The sequence below is a fragment of the Eutrema salsugineum genome, unplaced genomic scaffold, assembly GCF_000478725.1.
Source record: "Eutrema salsugineum unplaced genomic scaffold, Eutsalg1_0 scaffold_7, whole genome shotgun sequence".
Taxonomy (NCBI): domain Eukaryota; kingdom Viridiplantae; phylum Streptophyta; class Magnoliopsida; order Brassicales; family Brassicaceae; genus Eutrema; species Eutrema salsugineum.
Window position 1 is genome coordinate 9,303,803 of NW_006256486.1, and position 18,082 is coordinate 9,321,884.

The following is an 18,082-nucleotide window of genomic DNA, read 5'->3' on the forward strand; positions in this document are numbered from 1 at the left end:
AAGACAAAGCTCATTGAGCACCTGGGAGGGGGGGGGGGGGGGGCAGCCTCAGACAATGCACAACAAGAAGAGGTCTTGGAGAAGGAACCGATCAAAGACAAAGGAAAAGAGGTGGAGAAGACACCCGAGCTTGAAAAGCCATACATTCCACCACCACCTTACCAGCCCAAGATACCATTCCCAGGGCGTTTCAAGAAGAAAATCCTAGACAAGGCCAAGGCGGTCTTTGAGAAACACTTGGAGAACACGCAACTGACTTTACCCATCATAGACGCTTTCTTAGCTATACCACAGCTTGGAAAGTTTCTAAAGGATGCGATTCTCAACAAGACAAAGGAGCTCCAGGGTATGGTAATATTGAGTCACGAGTGCAGCGCTATAATTCAGAGGAAATCTATACCAAGAAAGCTATCCGATCCGGGCAGCTTTACTTTGTCGTGTGCATTAGGTCACTTGAAGTTCTCAAACTGCTTATGTGATTTAGAAGCTTCTGTGAGCTTAATGCCTTACACGGTGGCTAAGAGACTGGGATTCAAAAGCAACAAGCCGGCCAAGAACTCCCTGGTATTAGCTGATAGATCGGTTAGACTACCGGTGGGATTACTTGAGCATCTACCTTTGAGAATCGGTGAAATAGAGATCCCCACGGACTTCATAGTTCTTGAGATGGACGAGGAACCTCTAGACCCCATTATCTTAGGGCGACCGTTCTTAGAAACAGCAGGAGCGATCATCGACGTGAGAGGGGGTATGATCGAGCTACACATCGGTTCTGAAACTATGAAGTTCAACGTGAAGGAAATGATGAAGAAACCGACCATTGGAGGTCAGGTTTTCTATGTGGAGGCTATAGAGGAGCTAGCTGATGAGCTCCTAGAAGATTTGAACTCAGAAGACCCATTACAAGTGGTCTTAACAAGGGAACAAAGCGAGCTCGGGTATTTGAACCAGGAAAGCGAGGTGTACAAGCGTCTCTTGGACCAACCGAAGGAACTTGGAGCTGAGACGAGGTTTCTGGAGCTCAGGAAGAGTGGCCTCGACATTTTAGACATCGGGGAGTCCAAGAGCGTTGAGGAGACACCTCGGTATATCATGGCTGCGACAGCTTGTGCCGAGGTCGATGGTAAGCCGCGCGAGAAAGAAAAGACCGAGGAAGCTGCTCCGGGCCAATGCAGCTTTGATGCCGATTGGAATGAGGCTGATGCACCCCCTGTTGAGCTCAAGCCTCTACCAACAGGGCTCAGGTACGCTTTCTTGGGTTTAAACTCCACATATCCCGTGATCATTAACGATAGCTTGCGTGAACATGAAGAGAGTGCATTGCTTAGTGAGATAAGAAAGTTCAGGAGAGCCATATGATATTCTTTGGCTGATATTAGAGGGATCTATCCTGACATATGCACCCACAGTATACACCTAGAGGACCAAGCTATGTCCTCTATTGAGCATCAACGACGTCTTAACCCGAACCTAAAAGAGGTGGTTAAGAAGGAGATACTCAAGCTCCTTGAGGCAGGGATAATTTACCCAATCAGTGACTCAAGGTGGGTATCTCCTGTTAACGTTGTGCCCAAGAAAGGTGGGATCACGGTGGTTAAAAACGAAAAAGATGAGCTTATAGCCCAAAGAACCATAACTGGTCATCGTATGTGCATAGACTATAGAAAACTGAATTCTGCTTCTAGAAAAGATCATTTTCCTTTGCCATTCATTGATCAAATGCTTGAGAGGCTAGCTAATCATCCTTATTTTTTTTTTCTTGATGGGTACTCGGGTTTCTTTCAAATCCCTATAGATCCCCGAGATCAAGAGAAAACAACATTTACTTGCCCTTATGGAACTTATGCTTATAGGAGAATGCCTTTCGGTCTTTGTAATGCACCGACCACTTTTCAAAGATGCATGATGCATATTTTCTCTGATCTAATTGAAGAGAAAGTGGAGGTGTTTATGGATATGATTTTTCCGTATACGGCTCCTCTTTCTCCGATTGTCTTGCTAATCTATCTCAGGTTATAAAGCGATGTGAGGAACACAGGCTCATCTTGAACTGGGAGAAATGCCATTTCATGGTCCAAGAAGGGATTGTCTTGGGACACAAGGTATCAGAGAAGGGCATAGAGGTGGACAAGGCTAAGATCGAGGTTATGGTGAACCTACAAGCTCCGAACTCAGTAAAAGGAATAAGAAGTTTCCTTGGTCACGCAGGGTTCTACAGAAGATTTATCAAAGATTTCTCCAAAATAGGTCGACCCTTGACGAGGCTATTGTGTAAAGAGGTGGAGTTTATCTTTGATAATGAATGTGAAGAAGCGTTTAAGAGAATCAAGGAAGCGTTGATCAGTGCACCGGTTGTACAAGCCCCTGATTGGTCATTACCATTCGAAGTGATGACGGATGCATCTGATTATGCCGTGGGGGCTGTTTTAGGGCAAAAGAAAGACAAGAAGCTTCACGTGATCTATTACGCAAGCTGCACCTTGGATTCAGCTCAAGAAAAATATGCCACGACTAAAAAGGAAATGCTCGCCATTGTGTTTGCATTTGATAAATTCAGGAGATATTTAGTGGGATCAAAGGTCACGGTCTACACAGATCACGCGGCTTTGAGGTATTTGATGACCAAGAAGGATGCTAAGCCGAGGCTTCTAAGATGTGTTTTGTTACTTCAAGAGTTCGATATGGAGGTGCTTGATAAAAAGGGTATAGAGAATGGAGCTGCCGACCATCTCTCAAGGCTGAGAATTGAAGAACAAGTCCCTATAGACGATGCCTTACCCGAAGAACAACTCATGCTGGTCCGGTCTTACTTAGAAGTGGAGGAAGCCAACACGATCAAAGAGAGAAGCCTTCCATGGTTCGCAGACCTGGTGAACTACTATTCATGCGGTCTAGAGCCACCGGATCTTGATACTTATCAGAGGAAGAAGTTCTTTAGAGATGTGATGAGATACCATTGGGATGAGCCGTATCTATACGTGCTTAACAAAGACCATCTCTATAGACGATGCTTGGCCGAGGAGGAGACTTATCCAGTGCTACAAGAATGCCACGGCTCGACGTATGGTGGTCACTTAGGTCATTCAAGACGGTCGCCAAGGTTTTACAAAGCGGTTTCTGGTGGCCGACCATGTTCAAAGACTCTCAAGATGTAGTCTCACGGTGTGAAGCTTGTCAAAGGCACGGTAACATATCCAAGAGGAATGAAATGCCTCAAAACCCGATTTTTGAAGTAGAGGTCTTCGACTGTTGGGGCATTGACTTCATGGGTCCCTTTGTAAGCTCATATGGGAATCAGTATATACTTGTCGCAGTGGACTATGTGAGCAAGTGGGTTGAAGCGGTTGCATCCCCAAGTAATGATTCAAAGGCTGTGGTAAAACTCTTCAAGAGCATCATTTTCCCAAGATTCGGAGTCCCAAGGGTAGTTATAAGCGATGGAGGAAGCCACTTTATCAATAAGACACTTAAGAGTCTTTTGAAGAAGCACGGAGTAAAGCACAAGGTGGCCAGCCCTTATCATCCTCAAACAAGCGGCCAAGTGGAGGTCTCAAACCGCCAGATCAAGGCCATTTTGGAGAGAACCGTGAGCGCATCTTGGAAGGGTTGGAGCAAGAAACTAGATGATGCTTTGTGGGCTTACAGAACCGCATACAAAACCCCATTGGAACCTCACCATTTAACTTGCTCTATAGGAAATGCTGTCACTTACCAGTTGAGTTGGAGTACAAAGCCTTGTGGGCAGTGAAGCTTTTGAACTTTGATATCATGACAGCTCAAGAAAAGTGAGTCTTACAGCTTCATGAGCTTGAGGAGATCCGTTTAGACGCTTTTGAGAGCTCCAAAATCTACAAAGAAAGGACAAATGCGCTCCATGACAAGAAGATACACAAGAGAGAGTTCAAAGAAGGGGATCAAGTTCTGTTGTTCAACTCAAGACTTAAGTTGTTCCCTGGAAAGCTAAGGTCTAGGTGATCCGGACCGTTTACTGTTCTTGAAGTGAGACCCTATGGAGCCGTGGTTTTAAAAGGAAAAGATGGACAAGGCTTTGTGGTAAACGGTCAGAGGGTAAAGCACTACTTGGCATCAGAAACAAGAGAGGGAGCTACCTCAGTTCCTCTTCTTGAACCCGAAACTGCCTGAAAAGGTAAGTAAAGTCAAACTTAGAGACGTTAAACAAAGTGCTCTTGGGAGACACCCCAAGCTTATCCTTGTAAATACTTTATTTTTCATCTTCCTTTTTCTTTTACTTGAAGCTTTTTGAAGGGTTTGTTAAGTGTTTTCAGGTGTTAGATGGTGAGTCCTGTGATTAAAGAAAAGAGAAGCTTGAGAAGAAACGGCCTGATGACTTAAGAACAGGAGTACTCGTAGCCTCGGTATCGACTCTCGGTATATTCATACCGCTGTCACCTTTTACCGAGTGTAAGCCTGAGAACCTCGGCTAAACTCCTCGCCTTATTTACATCATGGCCGTGTATTGGAAAGGAGAACGTGAAATGACTAAGTGTGGGGGAGGTCCACGGTGTAAACACCTCGATAAAATTTCACCGAGGAGCAATGTTCGCATGAAACAGTTAAAAACCTCGACTTGAGGTCGCGACCAGTTTACACCAAGGCCAACTCGTCAAAACCCCCAAGCACCAAGTGTTATGTGTTCAAACAAGTGCCCTCGGCATGATGCCCTCGTGGTGGAGCATGCCGAGATGCCGATCATAAGAAAGAACAAAAACAAGAACACTTGGGACACTTAGTCTGAGAAAGAAGGTTTGCGCGGTCTATGGAAAAGACTTGAGGGCCACGAAAATTTACTCGTTAGCGTGAGCTCAAATCCCTCGGCTTGGTACCCTCGTGGTGGGATAAGTCGAGGCCGCTCATGTTTACACGAGAAAAATCGGTTTAGACCGTACTGCCCACGTCATTCCCATACTGCGGTCATTTGGAGGCTTTGCGCGGCATTTTGAATTCAAACGCTCGGTCAAGGCGATTTTTGGCGCGGTCAACGGCTGGAGCTGGAACAGAAGGGGTGACCAGTCCCACAACAGTCCAAATGCTAGCTGGAAAGCGCGCTCCAGCCCATACCTGCCTCCATACCGAGCCAAAATGCAGAGTTTGCTTTCTTCATCCTTTTCTCTGCATTTCGCGAACACATCTTTCTCATTTCTCATCAGTTTCACGCGATTCCAAGGGTTCTAGACTCGTTAGGGTGTTGTCTATTCTGCATAAGCATTTCACTGAGCTTGAATCTTGGATTCCCAAAGGTACTTGCATGTTAAAGAACTCATCTTTTTCCATCATTCTTTGCGAGCATTATTGTTTGTAAAATGAGGAATCGATTCTTTTAAACCGTTTCAGCCTTTGGGAACAATTTTAGAAATTCCATCAGGATAGACAACACATGAAAAACTGGTCCTTGCACTGAAAATCGTTTGTTCTTGAGGTTTTAAAATTCACGAGAAAATGCACTTGGAATCGGCTTTAATGGTGAACTGAGTTTCTGAGCCGAACTGTCTAGATAACTTTCCTTCCACCGGTTATATTGGCTTACTTGTTAATCACTTTGATGTTTGAGAAGCTATTAAACCGGTCTTGTTAAAGAGAAAGCTCTGTCCTTGCTATTCTCTAGTATTTATGCTTAGCGATATACTCGGTTATCATGTTTTCTTTGAGAGTCTCTTTCGCAGATGACCAAGGAACAGACCATTCCGGCTCACCAGACAAGCAAGAACGAAGAGGAAGGCCAGCAAAGGGAAAGCTGTCGCCTTGGCACGAGGTGGGGGAACAAGCAAGAAAACCTCCGTAAGACCTGAAGGTGAACCATCTGCGAAGCGCGCAAGGAACGCCGAGCTTGCTCTTACACCAGCACCAGAACCACGGAGGACTGGTTACCAACTCTGATGAGGACGAGAATAGAGCTCTGGTACCACGAGAGGCCAACTCTGGCAAGAAGCCAAAGAAAGAACCGAAGGCCGAGCCCGAGGGAGAGCATTTCCCAACCACTGAGGAATACTTGGACCATTTTAACTCTGTGAGAGTAGCTCAAGGTCGGTTCCCTGATATGGAGTTGTTGAGGAAGCTTGAGATACTCGATGATGTTACCCTCATCTTTCAAAACATGGGTTTGGCCGAGTTCTTTGAGCTGAGCGACGTTGCATATGAAGGGATCACACAACAGTTTCTTGCCACTTTGGAGGTGATCATATACCCCAAGAGAGATCCCAAGCGCTTACATGGGAAAGTATTCGACCATATAGAGTTTGACATGGATGGCGTGCACTACAGGATCAGTTTCAAGGAGCTCAATGAGATATTCGGTTTTGTGAGGAACAGGAGCTCCCTTGATAAGTTTGTGTACCCGAAGGAGGAGTTAGCTGCTTTGTGGGAAACCATTGCTTTTGGACCTTACTTGGGAGGCAATAGCAAGACGAGCTGCATCAGGAACCCCGCGATCAGATACACTAACCGAGTCTTAGCCTCCATGTTCTTCTCAACCTATAATCCTGGAGTTATTCACTTGGCCGAGCTTGAAATGTTGGGACTTGGTCTGAAGCCGCTCATCACGCAGATGAAGAACAAAAAGGAGTTCCAAGGGCCAATCCATGTACCTTCTTTAGGCGCGTTCTTTGGGATTCAAATGCTCACCTACCGTCATAATGTGTGGTGTGACCGGAAGAATAAAGGCACAAGGAGGCTCCAAAACGGTTGGATTGTGACTAAGATCTTGAGAGCTAAAGGGTTTGTATTCCCTGATTCACCGTCAAAGCCAAACCTCATTGATGAGCAATACTTAAGCAAAAGCGGTTTCTTCGGAGGGAACAAGTGGGTTTACAATTTCACACTGATGCACAGAGATGGAACGCAGGTTCTCTTGCCTAACCGAGCCCTCGCCATGCTAGATAAGCAATGTAATGTCTCTTTCTACGTCCTCAAGGATCAGCTGTACAACCCGTTTCTCGATCCGCCAATGCGCAAGTGCACCAAGGTGAACCAGGCCGCGACTAGTAGACTTCTGAACGAGAATGGCACGGCCGGTTGAGAGAATTAGGAACCAAGACACTCTGAGAGAAGAATAGGGGCTGGCCAATAACATTTTGATCCATACGTGTGGGGAGAACCTGAATACCACACCAAGAAGCTGTACTCGAGAGTCAACACCCTCCAAAAGTGTTGTAAGTGGCAAGACAAGACCATTCATGCGTTGGTGGACTGTGTAAGGCACCTGAAGAAGAAAGTCAAGTGACTCACCGCACCATCTTCACCTGACAAGAACTCGGCGACCTCAACAGCACCGGCTGCACAAAAGGAGGTTGGAGAAAGCTCGAACGCGAGGAACCCGGAGTTTCCACCAGGAAAGAGGACTGGATCGATCCTGCCACGGCATTCCTGCCTGAACCCTCTGAAAGCAGCCCACCACGTCATTCCACACCCTCCTGCTCAACATCGAATCCCTCGCACTACTTGGGATCAGACCTCTCCGACTGAGGTATCGACTTCAAACCATTGTAAATATGCATCGTGTATATATCATATTGCATTTGTCTAGTTTTTCCTTTTTATTTCTCTCACACTCTTTTATAACACAAGGGACTGTGTTATTTAAGTGTGGGGGAGGAGCTTTGTGTTTTCTGATCTTGTTTTCTTTGTTCTTATTTGACTTTTTGCATTCTTGAGTCTCATCTAGCTTAGTGCATATGAAAAACCTGAAAATTTTCACAAAAAATGCTCATTCTAGCTGCATCTCGCATTTTAAGATCGAGTCTAGTTGCATCATGTAGGATTGCATCAATGCAAGGAGCAATGATAGGTTTTTTCCTGGAGAGTAAATCGCTTGAGAACTTGAACTAAATATGCTTGTAAAACTCATTCTGTGCTTGCAAAGTCCGAAACGATTTGAATCTGAGAAGCAAGTTTGAATTGAACTCAACTCTGATTAAGTGGGAACCCTGAATTTGACATCTAATTATCATGTTTGTGCATATCATTGTAAATTCATGGTTACCACATACATATTTGAGCTTTCTTATCCCTATTTATCACCCTCGCTAGCTCAAATAGCTGATCTCTCACCTTGAGACAGTTCCATGCCTTTAGCCTAACCTTTCTTTGAAGCCTAAACACCCTTCTTGTGTGCATAATTTGTGAGGCCTTGTTTCTAGTAGACTTGGTAAAAGTGTTGGGTTTAGAGCGACAAAGATGGCGCTGCATGTAGACACTGGTCCATCATCAAGGGCAAGTCTAGGCTAGGGTGAAAGTGAGAGCATCGGTTTTGAGAGAGCGAGCTGAAAAGAAAAGAATTCGAGTGATGAAAGTGGAAAGAACCGGATTGGATAGGGGAATGAATGCTAAAATGAAAGAAAGCGAGTCTATGAAGAAAAGCTCATGTGTGAAAAAAAAAAAAGCCTCATGAAAAGGAAAGAAAAGATTCAAAAGAGGCGTGTCTTAAGAAGAGCTTGTGTGTAAAGAAAAGAAACTCGCTAAGTTGTTAAAGGAAGCATTCCCCCTATGAGATGAAATGAGGAGAGTAACGAGAGGTCATTGAGCGTCAAAGGGAAAAATGCCATTTGGGGGTGAGTAGACTAGAGAGAGAGTATTGTGAGGATCAATGCCGAGAGTGAAGAGCATTTTGGGTATAGGGTAGATGCAGTTCTATCTTTGTATGCATCCATTGCTTTTTACCCTTAGCATTTTACTAAAGTCTACTAATTTTTGAGTGATCCCCTTGCATGGAGTACCAGTTACTTGATTGAGATCATTTTCATCTCAAAACCCAGTCCTAAGCCGAATGAATTCATCTTGATTTGCATGAACATGATCCACCGCGGTCGCGGCGGTTGTGACCGCGGGAAATGCTCTGTTGGCCGCGGGTGGAAACGCTTGCCGGCTGGTTTACGTGACATCTTGCTCTTCGCGTATCTTTTGATTGAACCGTTGGATTGCCAAGCTGTAAAGTGTGCTGGAAAGCTGATACTTCCATCTTTAAGATCTCCAAATTTGAGCTGGATCAGACGGTGAGAAGGCCTTCAATCAGGGGTGAACTTCTGACGGTTTGACTCTGAGCTGAAATCTGGTTTTCTATCCATGTTGTTAAGTTTTTCCCTAAGTTAGCTGAAAAGAGTCTTGGAACTACAAATACTAGAAAAACGTAATAAAAGTACTTCAAAGAAATTAAAAACATAGAAAAATTATTTAAAAATTATCCATAAAAATGGTCAAAATACGGTGTTATCAACTCCCCCAGATTTAAACCTTTGTTTGTCCTCAAACAAAGCAAAAGCCTAAACTGGTTAAGTGAAAACAAAAATAGGGAATGCACAAATCTCAGAGACATGAACTCCTAAACTAGGACCAAAGATCGTGCATCTATCCACAACTTAGTCTAGAAAATTCTCACCAATGAACAAAAGATACTAGTCCACTTTTTCCATCATGCAAAACTTAAACAATCTAAATCTTGATTCCTGTCAACTAGCTCTCTACATTCGTTAAGTTCAATAGTGAGTTCTCATTAAGGACATCATCCAGGGTAGACGGCGTTTGGCATTAAAGGGCTGTTTAAGTGGTGGAGTTAAAGTGTTTTGGGTTACCTGATGAATCTGGAGGATGCAAGATAATATGCAAAACTGCAAGAGAGATAAGGACCTGTTGATGACTGCAATTTTCAGTCACTTCTTCTTGCTAAATGTTGTTGCATAATCCTTCCTCCTTTGTTGTAAACAGCTATTCCCCCAGACTTAGATTCTTTCCAGGAATCAGAAAATGATCTCCAAAACTCCATAAAATTGTAATCCAGTTGCCTTAGGAGTTAAAATTCGATCTCTCTAGATTCTCTAAGGCTTTAATTTACTTTCTTTTCTTATTTTCGATTTTTTTTTTTTTTTTTTTTGAAAAGGAAATGCCTTTTAAAGAGAGAGAGAGACTAGAGGACGAGATTGTACCAAAATTTGAGATTCTTCTAAGGCAAACTGAGCTTCCTCTTGTGTTGAATCCTTCCGGGAACTTTTCCGGCAAATCGCAGGTCTCTGTCCTTGGTGACTGAAAACTGCGTCGTTCCTCTTTCTCTCCAACGTTTTTGCACTTATCTGCATATAAGACAATAGAAAACAAGAGTGCATGTGGTTTGAAAGAGGATTGGTTAAGGTGGGGAACTAGCTAAAGATGAACTAGCCATTCAGGATCAACAGAGAGTGGTAAAAGGATAAAGGAGTCCTGAATGTATGATTCGTTTCCCTGGTCTAATGCTTCAATGATAAAGTTAAGTCCAAATTAAGTCCAAATAAAACAGAGCTAGTGTATCCCTTCATCTAAATCGAAATCAAATTCCTCTGGGGTACTTCGTTTCAAATGTGCTTAGCTACCACCTAGTCTAGTCCTAAATCATGAATGAGCATGTCACTAGGAATAGTCTAAAAGCACACAGTCAACTATCATTGATTCATGTTCACCATTCCCTTTTAAAACGTATTTTGTTTTGAAAACCGGTTTTGGAAAAACTTTAAGGAAAATACAAAAAGTATAGATAATGCAATACTCATGAAAGAAAAGTGGTTAGAAAGGGATGAAATCCTCCCCCAGACTTAAATCACACTGTCCTCAGTGTGAAACAAGTCGAGATTGGATGAAAAAGAATGCATAGATAATCGAATTGGTAAGGCCAAAGAGAACTTACCTGGATCCGGGATGCTGGTGGAGGTGAACCGGATTCGTTCGAAGAGGTTTTGGGAAGGTGATAGGTGGTGATGAAGGTGGTGGACGGTGATGAATGAGGTGGAGTGGGGGTTGGTGAGGTGGAATGAGGTGAAGTGGGTGGTTTGGGGTCGGGTTTGATCTCAACGACCATTTGCCGCGGTCAGGAGCCGCGGTGAGAAGGCCTTCAATCAGGGGTGAACTTCTGACGGTTTGACTCTGAGCTGAAATCTGGTTTTTTATCCATTTTTGTTAAGTTTTTCCCTAAGTTATCTGAAAAGAGTCTTGGAACTACAAATACTAGAAAAATATAATAAAAATACTTAAAAGCAATTAAAAACATAGAAAAAGTATTTCAAAATGATCCATAAAAGTGGTCAAAATACGGTGTTATCAAACCACCCGAATTTGTCCTACAGGATCAACAATGTTGAGAACTGATAACACCTGACTTTGACCACTTTTCACCATTGATTTCAAATGCTTTTTCAAAGGTTTTAATTAGTTTTAGAAACTTTTATTATGATTTCCATGTATTTATAGTTTCAAGGCTCTTTTCAGGAAGTTTAGGGAATATGATGGCAAAATGGAAGAAATCTACATTTTTAGCTCAGAGTCAGACCGTCAGAATTTCAGCCTCAAATGAAGACTTTCTCACCGTCCTATCCAGCTCAAATTTGGAGACAATCAAGAGGAGACAACCAGCTTTCCATAGCACTTTACATCACAAAGATCCAACAGTGCAATCAAAAGTTACATGGAAAACAAGTTGACCAATTTCACTAGTCCCAGAAGACTCTCACACGCGGGAAACACATGTTTTACCTGCCCTGGAAAACTCTCACCCCCGGTGGACCTTAGGACGAGCAACAAGGTCCAACATCAAATCCCACTTCGCCATTTCTCCTCAGAGAAGCCCTAAATGAGACCTGAAAGACCTTAGGACCTATAAATACATTGTTTAGCAGCCCTAAACGGGTGTGTGCTCCTGTAATGAGATTTTGAGCCACCAAACTCTATTTTTCTAGGGTTAGGCGATGGAGATGGGGGTTCTTCCCCTTTTCCATTGTTCTTCCTCCTTTTTATCTTATTAACTTTTATGTTTCATTATTTTGCATTCTTCTATATCTTTCATCTTTCATTGCATCATGTAGATTAGTCACAGAGAGTCAAGTTGTTTGAAGATATCAACAAGCATATATATCGATTAGGATTTTTATTGTTCTTAGCCATATTCTGGATCTCATCTCTTCCAAGTTGTTCGTAAAGCATGAGAGTGGATTCATGACCTATTTTCTGAGCCTAGGATCGATCAGAGCCACGAGAGTGCTGTATCAGATCATCCATACCTAGCTTCAGAAGAACATAGTCGCTATAGGAGTCGAGAGCTACACATAGAGAAGATGTGAGAAGACAAATTCAATGTCCAATGCATGATCTTAAGTTTAGCATGAGAACGAGAGTTAATTGCTAGATCTAAGAGATTAGTTGATTAAGGTGACGACAGTTGGTTAATCATACATATGTATATTCTAGTTCAATGCAGATTCCCAGAAACAGATGAAGATAAATCGTTCTTAAGCTAATTGGAAATGCCATCATACATCGATTAGAGTAAACCGGAGAAGTCTAAATCACAACCTATGAGTTTAAGAGTCTTTAGTTTGAGTCGATATGCTTTAGATGTTCTTTTAACAATTCATCCCGCATTGCATTTCTTGTGAATATTAGATTAGGTTTAGTTTAGGATCTTAACCAAAAACCCCAAAATTTTTATTGGTTTATGAGTTTGCTTACTTCCCAGTTTGTTGTTTCTCGCAGACTAGACATCCTCCCTGTGGATCGACACCCTAAGTCCTACAACGTACATATGTGCACTTGCAGACACTAGGGTTTTATAAATTTAAAGCTTTTGGAGGACCAACGGGTTTGTTAAAAAACAATCCTAGGCCCGTAAGCCCATCAAGTTTTTGGCGCCGTTGCCGGGGAGGCATGAAGTCGCTAGAGGTCTAAACCTGGGAGGTTGAAGCTGCAGACGACTATATATATGTCGAGCTTCTGCCAAAGCAACATAGGAAGTAAACCAAATTCATAAACACCCTAACTTTTTCTTATTCTGCTTATTCTCTCTGCCTTAGTTTCATAAACCTTTGAAGCATGGATCATCCAAGAAGAAACCCTAACCCCGAGCGAAGGTCCTGCGACCTGTGTGAAGCTCCCTGCGCATGTGAATCACCATTCAGGCGTGATTTTGATCATCATCTTTGGAACCCTAATCCAAACCACCACTATGGAGTCTCGCGACCTCCACACCACCGAGATGAGCCCTATTCGCCACACCTGGTGAACGGTCGACCATCTCATCCTCTTCCTCATCAGATTCTGCACCAAAACGCTGAGGCTGATCGATTTAGGCTCCAACTGAATCAATTAGGAGCTATGCTGAATCAATATCTTGATTTTCAAGTTGTACAAGAGGATCCATGACCTCACTCACCATGTGAGATCGCTAGAAGATCTGTACTCTCAAGACATTGCTGCCCTAAAGAGGAAGATATATGCTTTTGAGGAAGAGCAGCCAAGACAGAAGTATGATATCCTTCAAGGATCCATCGATGCCAAGGCTGCTAAGCTAGAGATAAAGGAGGCCAATGAAATCGCTTCATGGTACAGAGGAAAGACAGATGGTGAGCTTCAAGTAAATGAATTTCGCTTGAGCAAGCTTGAGCACAAGAGCATGGAAACCAGTTCTGACATCAAGCATCTATCTAAGTGCCAAGGAGATACGAACCTTGTTGTGAGGAAGATCTTTAAGAATCATAAGAAGGATTCTCTTGTTCATGGTCAGCAAAAAGAAGAAGCATCAACCAATTCTGATGCAGGGGATCCCACAATGGACACCCAGAATAACCTTGAAGACATCCTGGAAGAGCAAGAAGGAGAAGCAGCTGAGCAACCTTCAGAATTTCCCACCGCGGCCGCGAGGACTTCAGCCGCGGCCAGGCCCATCCTCACCGTGGCTGCGAGAGCTTCACCCGCGGCCAAACCCTTCTCCGCCGTGGATGCGACGTCTCCACCCGTGGGGAACCACCATCTCACTCTAAGTCTGCATCACCAAGACCCTGAGGAACCAGAAGAGCATGACTCTTACATCCCATGCATGAAGATCATAGAAGAAAAACCAGATGTCATAGATGTGGAGGATGAATCACCTAAGAGGATTGAAATGCCATACATAGATTCAATCATCGAGTTCGATGCTGCCAAGTTCTATTGTGATTCTTATTCTGCATTAGAGGCACCAGATCATCACGAGGTAGACCAGTTCGAAGTCTGCACAAAGTTCAAGACAAAGGTCAATTTCTTATGTCTTGTGACATTAGAGGTGAAAGATTTCTCAATATTCTTTGTGATTCTAGAGCTTGCATTAACATGATGTCCAAAGCAACTGCTTTGAGACTTGGCATTAAGCACATCTCAAGTACCAGGACAAACATTAGCTTAGCAGATGATTCAAGTGCAACACCAAGAGGGATAACACGAGACATTCCTCTAAGGATTGGAGATTGCATTGTACCTGTCGATCTATACATAGTGAAGACCAAAGATGACTCTTATCCAGTTATTCTTGGATGGCCTTTCTTAGCAACTGCTGGAGCCATCATGGATTGGCCCAATATGCGAGTTTCTTTTGCCAATATCGACAAGAACATCTTCTTTGAGGAGACACCACTTAAGAGCAAAAGAGGAGAACATATAGCCCAGGCATTCGAACCAGAAGAACTCAGGAGTGATGAAGAACCTGTAAGACAGAACAAGAGGATTTCGAAAATGATTTGTCTTAGGACAAGATCCTATTTGAACTGAGTCTTTTTCTTTGCAAAGTCTAGCTAAGGACTATAAACCAAAGCGCTTGATGGGAGGCAATCCATTTTAGGTACTTATTTATTTTTTTTAGCTTTCTTTTTCTATTAAAGTTTGGTTTCTTTTATGTTTGACAGGCCTTAGTATGCCATATAAAAAAAAAAGGAGCTGACCGCAGAAAAACGAGGTTCAGCCGCGGCCAGAAGGTGTGTTACCGCGGCCAAGAAGGTCTGGCCCGCGGCTGGCACGCGTCCCGCCGTGGCCGCGATGCTCCGACCCACGGCCAGCACAGCCGACCACTTTGGCCTAGGCCTGGGCGTTCGGATATCCATTCGGGTTCGGTTCGGATAATTCGGGTTTTCGGATTTTCGGTTTCTAGATTTAAAACCCATTCGGGTATTTTTGGAATTTTGGTTCGGGTTCGGTTATATTTGATCGGGTTTGGTTCGGGTTCGGATATCCAAAAAATAATAAAATTAAATAAAAATATTTAAATTTAAATAAAATTGGTTAAATTCAAATAAAATTTGGCAAAATTTAACAAATATAACTAAAAACTTTAGTATATTTAAATTATTTTGGATTTTTTCATCATTTTCAGGATAAAAATAATTCATATTTTAGATTTATAATTGTAATTTTAGGTTATTAAGTCTAAATATAGTTAGTATTTTGGGTATATAATTGTATTTCGGATATTTCGGATATCCATTCGGATTTTTGGTTTGGTTTGGTTTGGTTTCGGTTTTTCGGATTTAGAAATTTAAAAACCGTTCGGATATTTTATCAGTTTCGGTTCGGGTTCGGTTTCTCTTTTTCGGGTCGGGTTCGGATAAATTGTTCGGGTTCGGATAATTGTGCAACCTCCAATCCACCTTGGCCACTTCCATTTCACCCTTGGCCACCTCCATTTCATCCTTGGCCACTTCCACCACCACCTTGACCAAATCAGTTTTGGATTCCTAGCATCCAAGTTTGATAAAGCATCACCACCACAAACACCTCACAATCCATCACCAACACCAGGTAAGTTTTCTTTTTCTTAATCTTTATAAATTTTTCACATACTCTATTTCTCATCCTTGCCTGATTTATTTCACACTGGGAGCAATGTGATTTAAGTCTGGGGGAGGATTTCATCAATTTCTAACCACATTTTCTTGCATGAGCCTTTGCATTCTGCATTTTCTTTGAAATTTTTCTAATTTTTCGATTTTAATTAAAACTTTTCAAAGTCTTTTGAGTGTCTGATGCGTGTCAACTCTGTGAGGGAACAAGTTTTACCCTTAACAAAACAAATGAAAGCCGTAAGTGCACAGCTAATCAGTTGTAGTATTTAGGGATCGAATCCACAAAGATTTGTGTGCCTGGTATTCTTCTACGATTTCTAACTTTATGTCTAGACTAGATTGGTTTTAGAGGTTGGTTGTTTGTCACAGATTAAACTAAAACGAAAGAAAGCAAATAAATCTATCCTAAGGAACAAGTAGAAAAATCGAATGAAAAGCAAATAAAGCAAGCAAAATATCGAACTAAAGCAATTGAAATGCAGATCTAAATAAGCAAGTAAAAATCGATTGGTTTGTAAATTATAGCTAAAAACGCTGAGCTTTCGGGAACTCTACAGGGATCATAATCGGTTTTAACACTAGGGATGATAGATTGGGATTGACGGATATCGAAATATAGGGTTCTAGAGCTAGAGTACGGAGGTATGACTACGTCACTGTCGTGATCATAACCAACTGTTTCTCGCAACCCTGACCAGTAGGTTTCCACTCTGGCCCTGGAAGGGAGAGAACGCAAGAGCTGCACAAGACTCGTCAGTACTCACGATCTCGCCGCAGGTAGGTTTCCACTCCTACGGAAAAATCGCCTGTTTCATTATAGGTCTGATACTTAATGAAAAATTTCGCAACACTAACTATCTAGATCAGATACTAGGTGATCAATCAAGCATACATGCAATAAGAACGAGAATAAACAGAGAACACAGTTAAAATCCCAGATCTATAAACCTAGATGTCTTAATCGATTATGAGAGCCCCTTTCGGAAACCCTAAGCCCAACTCGGGATCTACTCAGACATAGCTGAGGTTGACATCATCATTGGTTTTAATAAAAGTAATCAAAAACAGTAAAGAAAAGAGATGAAAGAAAGCTTCTCTATTGAAGAACTCAGACTTGAACAATCTTCTATAAAAATCGCATAAAACGGCTAAAGGAAAAGGGTTTCTGTAAAAGTATGAAGGTTCTGTGTAAAAACGACCTAAATGACAAGTATTTATAGTCTTCAATACTCCATGGTCTCTAGGGTTCCGGAATTGAGGCTGAGAAATGACTTTGGGCTTCAGAAATATGGGCTTTAATTCGGAGTTGGCCGGCCGCGGTCGGGAGTAACGTGACCGCGGGAAATAGGTGGTTGGCCGCGGTCGGGAAGCTTGTGACCACGGGAAATAGGCTGGTGGCCACGTTCGCGTGACTTGCTGGCCGTCTTCGAATGTCTCCGGGGCATATGGAATATCTTGAGATCCAACCGATGGAATGTCTCCAAACCAAGTGCATTTGAAAGCTGGCTGATTCTTCTATAAGTTGTCCAATTTTGAGGCTGATTAGACAGTGAGAAAGTCTTCGTCTCTCCATGAGAGTTCTGACTGTGTGCATTTATCCAAAAGAGTCTTTTTGTTCCAATTTATTCCTCTTAATCCCAAATTACCTGAAAAGTCTTTTAAAATCTGAAAACATAAAAATACTTTGAAAACCTTTGAAAATGGAGTAAAAACACCTGTAAAAGACATTAAAGTGATCCATAAAAATGATCAAAATCTGGTGTTATCAACTTCCCCAGACTTAGTCTTTTGTTTGTCCTCAAACAAAACAAAAGCAAAATCTCGGTGAGAGGTTTGAAAACGCAGGAACTAAACAAAATCTCAGAGACCAAACTTCTAGACCAATATCAATCATTATGCATCAATCGGGAATAGTCTAGAAAATTCTCACTAGAAATACGGGCATAACTAGTCCGTTAATCCGTCATGCGGAAATCTATTGCACTAAGATCTAACTTCCAGTCAACTAGCTCTTAACATTCATTAAAAATCTCGGTGATTCTCATCAAAGAAAGTATAAGCAAGGCGATCTAGGCTAGGTGTTAAAAGGATTATTCTAGGGGTAAGGCTTAAAGTGTTTACGGGTTACCTGAAGATCTGGAGGATGCAAGATATTATGCAAAACCGCAAGAGAGAGTGAAGCTGTTGGTATCCACAGTTTTCAGTCACTTTCTTCTTGCCATAGATTCCTGGTCTTCTTCCTCAGGTTCTCTCATAACTCCCCCAGACTTAGATTTTTGTAAATATTTCAAAACCATAGCTCTTCAAACGAATAGTGGTTGCTTCTTGCTCTAAAAATTTCGACAATCTAAGACTCATTAGGCTTTTTGTTTCCCTCTCTCTTTTCATTCATTTTTTTTTTTTGAAAGAGGGACACCTTGAGATATAGAGTCATAGAGAGCACGAAATTACCAATTAAAATCAGTCTT

At 42.4% G+C, this 18,082-nt stretch overlaps 1 protein-coding gene across 1 annotated transcript in view; it reads left to right on the forward strand.

The window, feature by feature from the left end:
* LOC112083063 overlaps positions 1-5,807 on the forward strand; it is a 6,504-nt gene extending 697 nt beyond the window's left edge. The window contains exons 2-3 of the mRNA XM_024150790.1: positions 375-792; positions 5,682-5,807. Of these exons, the coding sequence (XP_024006558.1) occupies positions 375-792; positions 5,682-5,807 (544 nt within the window). The remainder of the gene's footprint in view (positions 1-374; positions 793-5,681) is intronic.
* Positions 5,808-18,082: the final 12,275 nt, after the last annotated feature.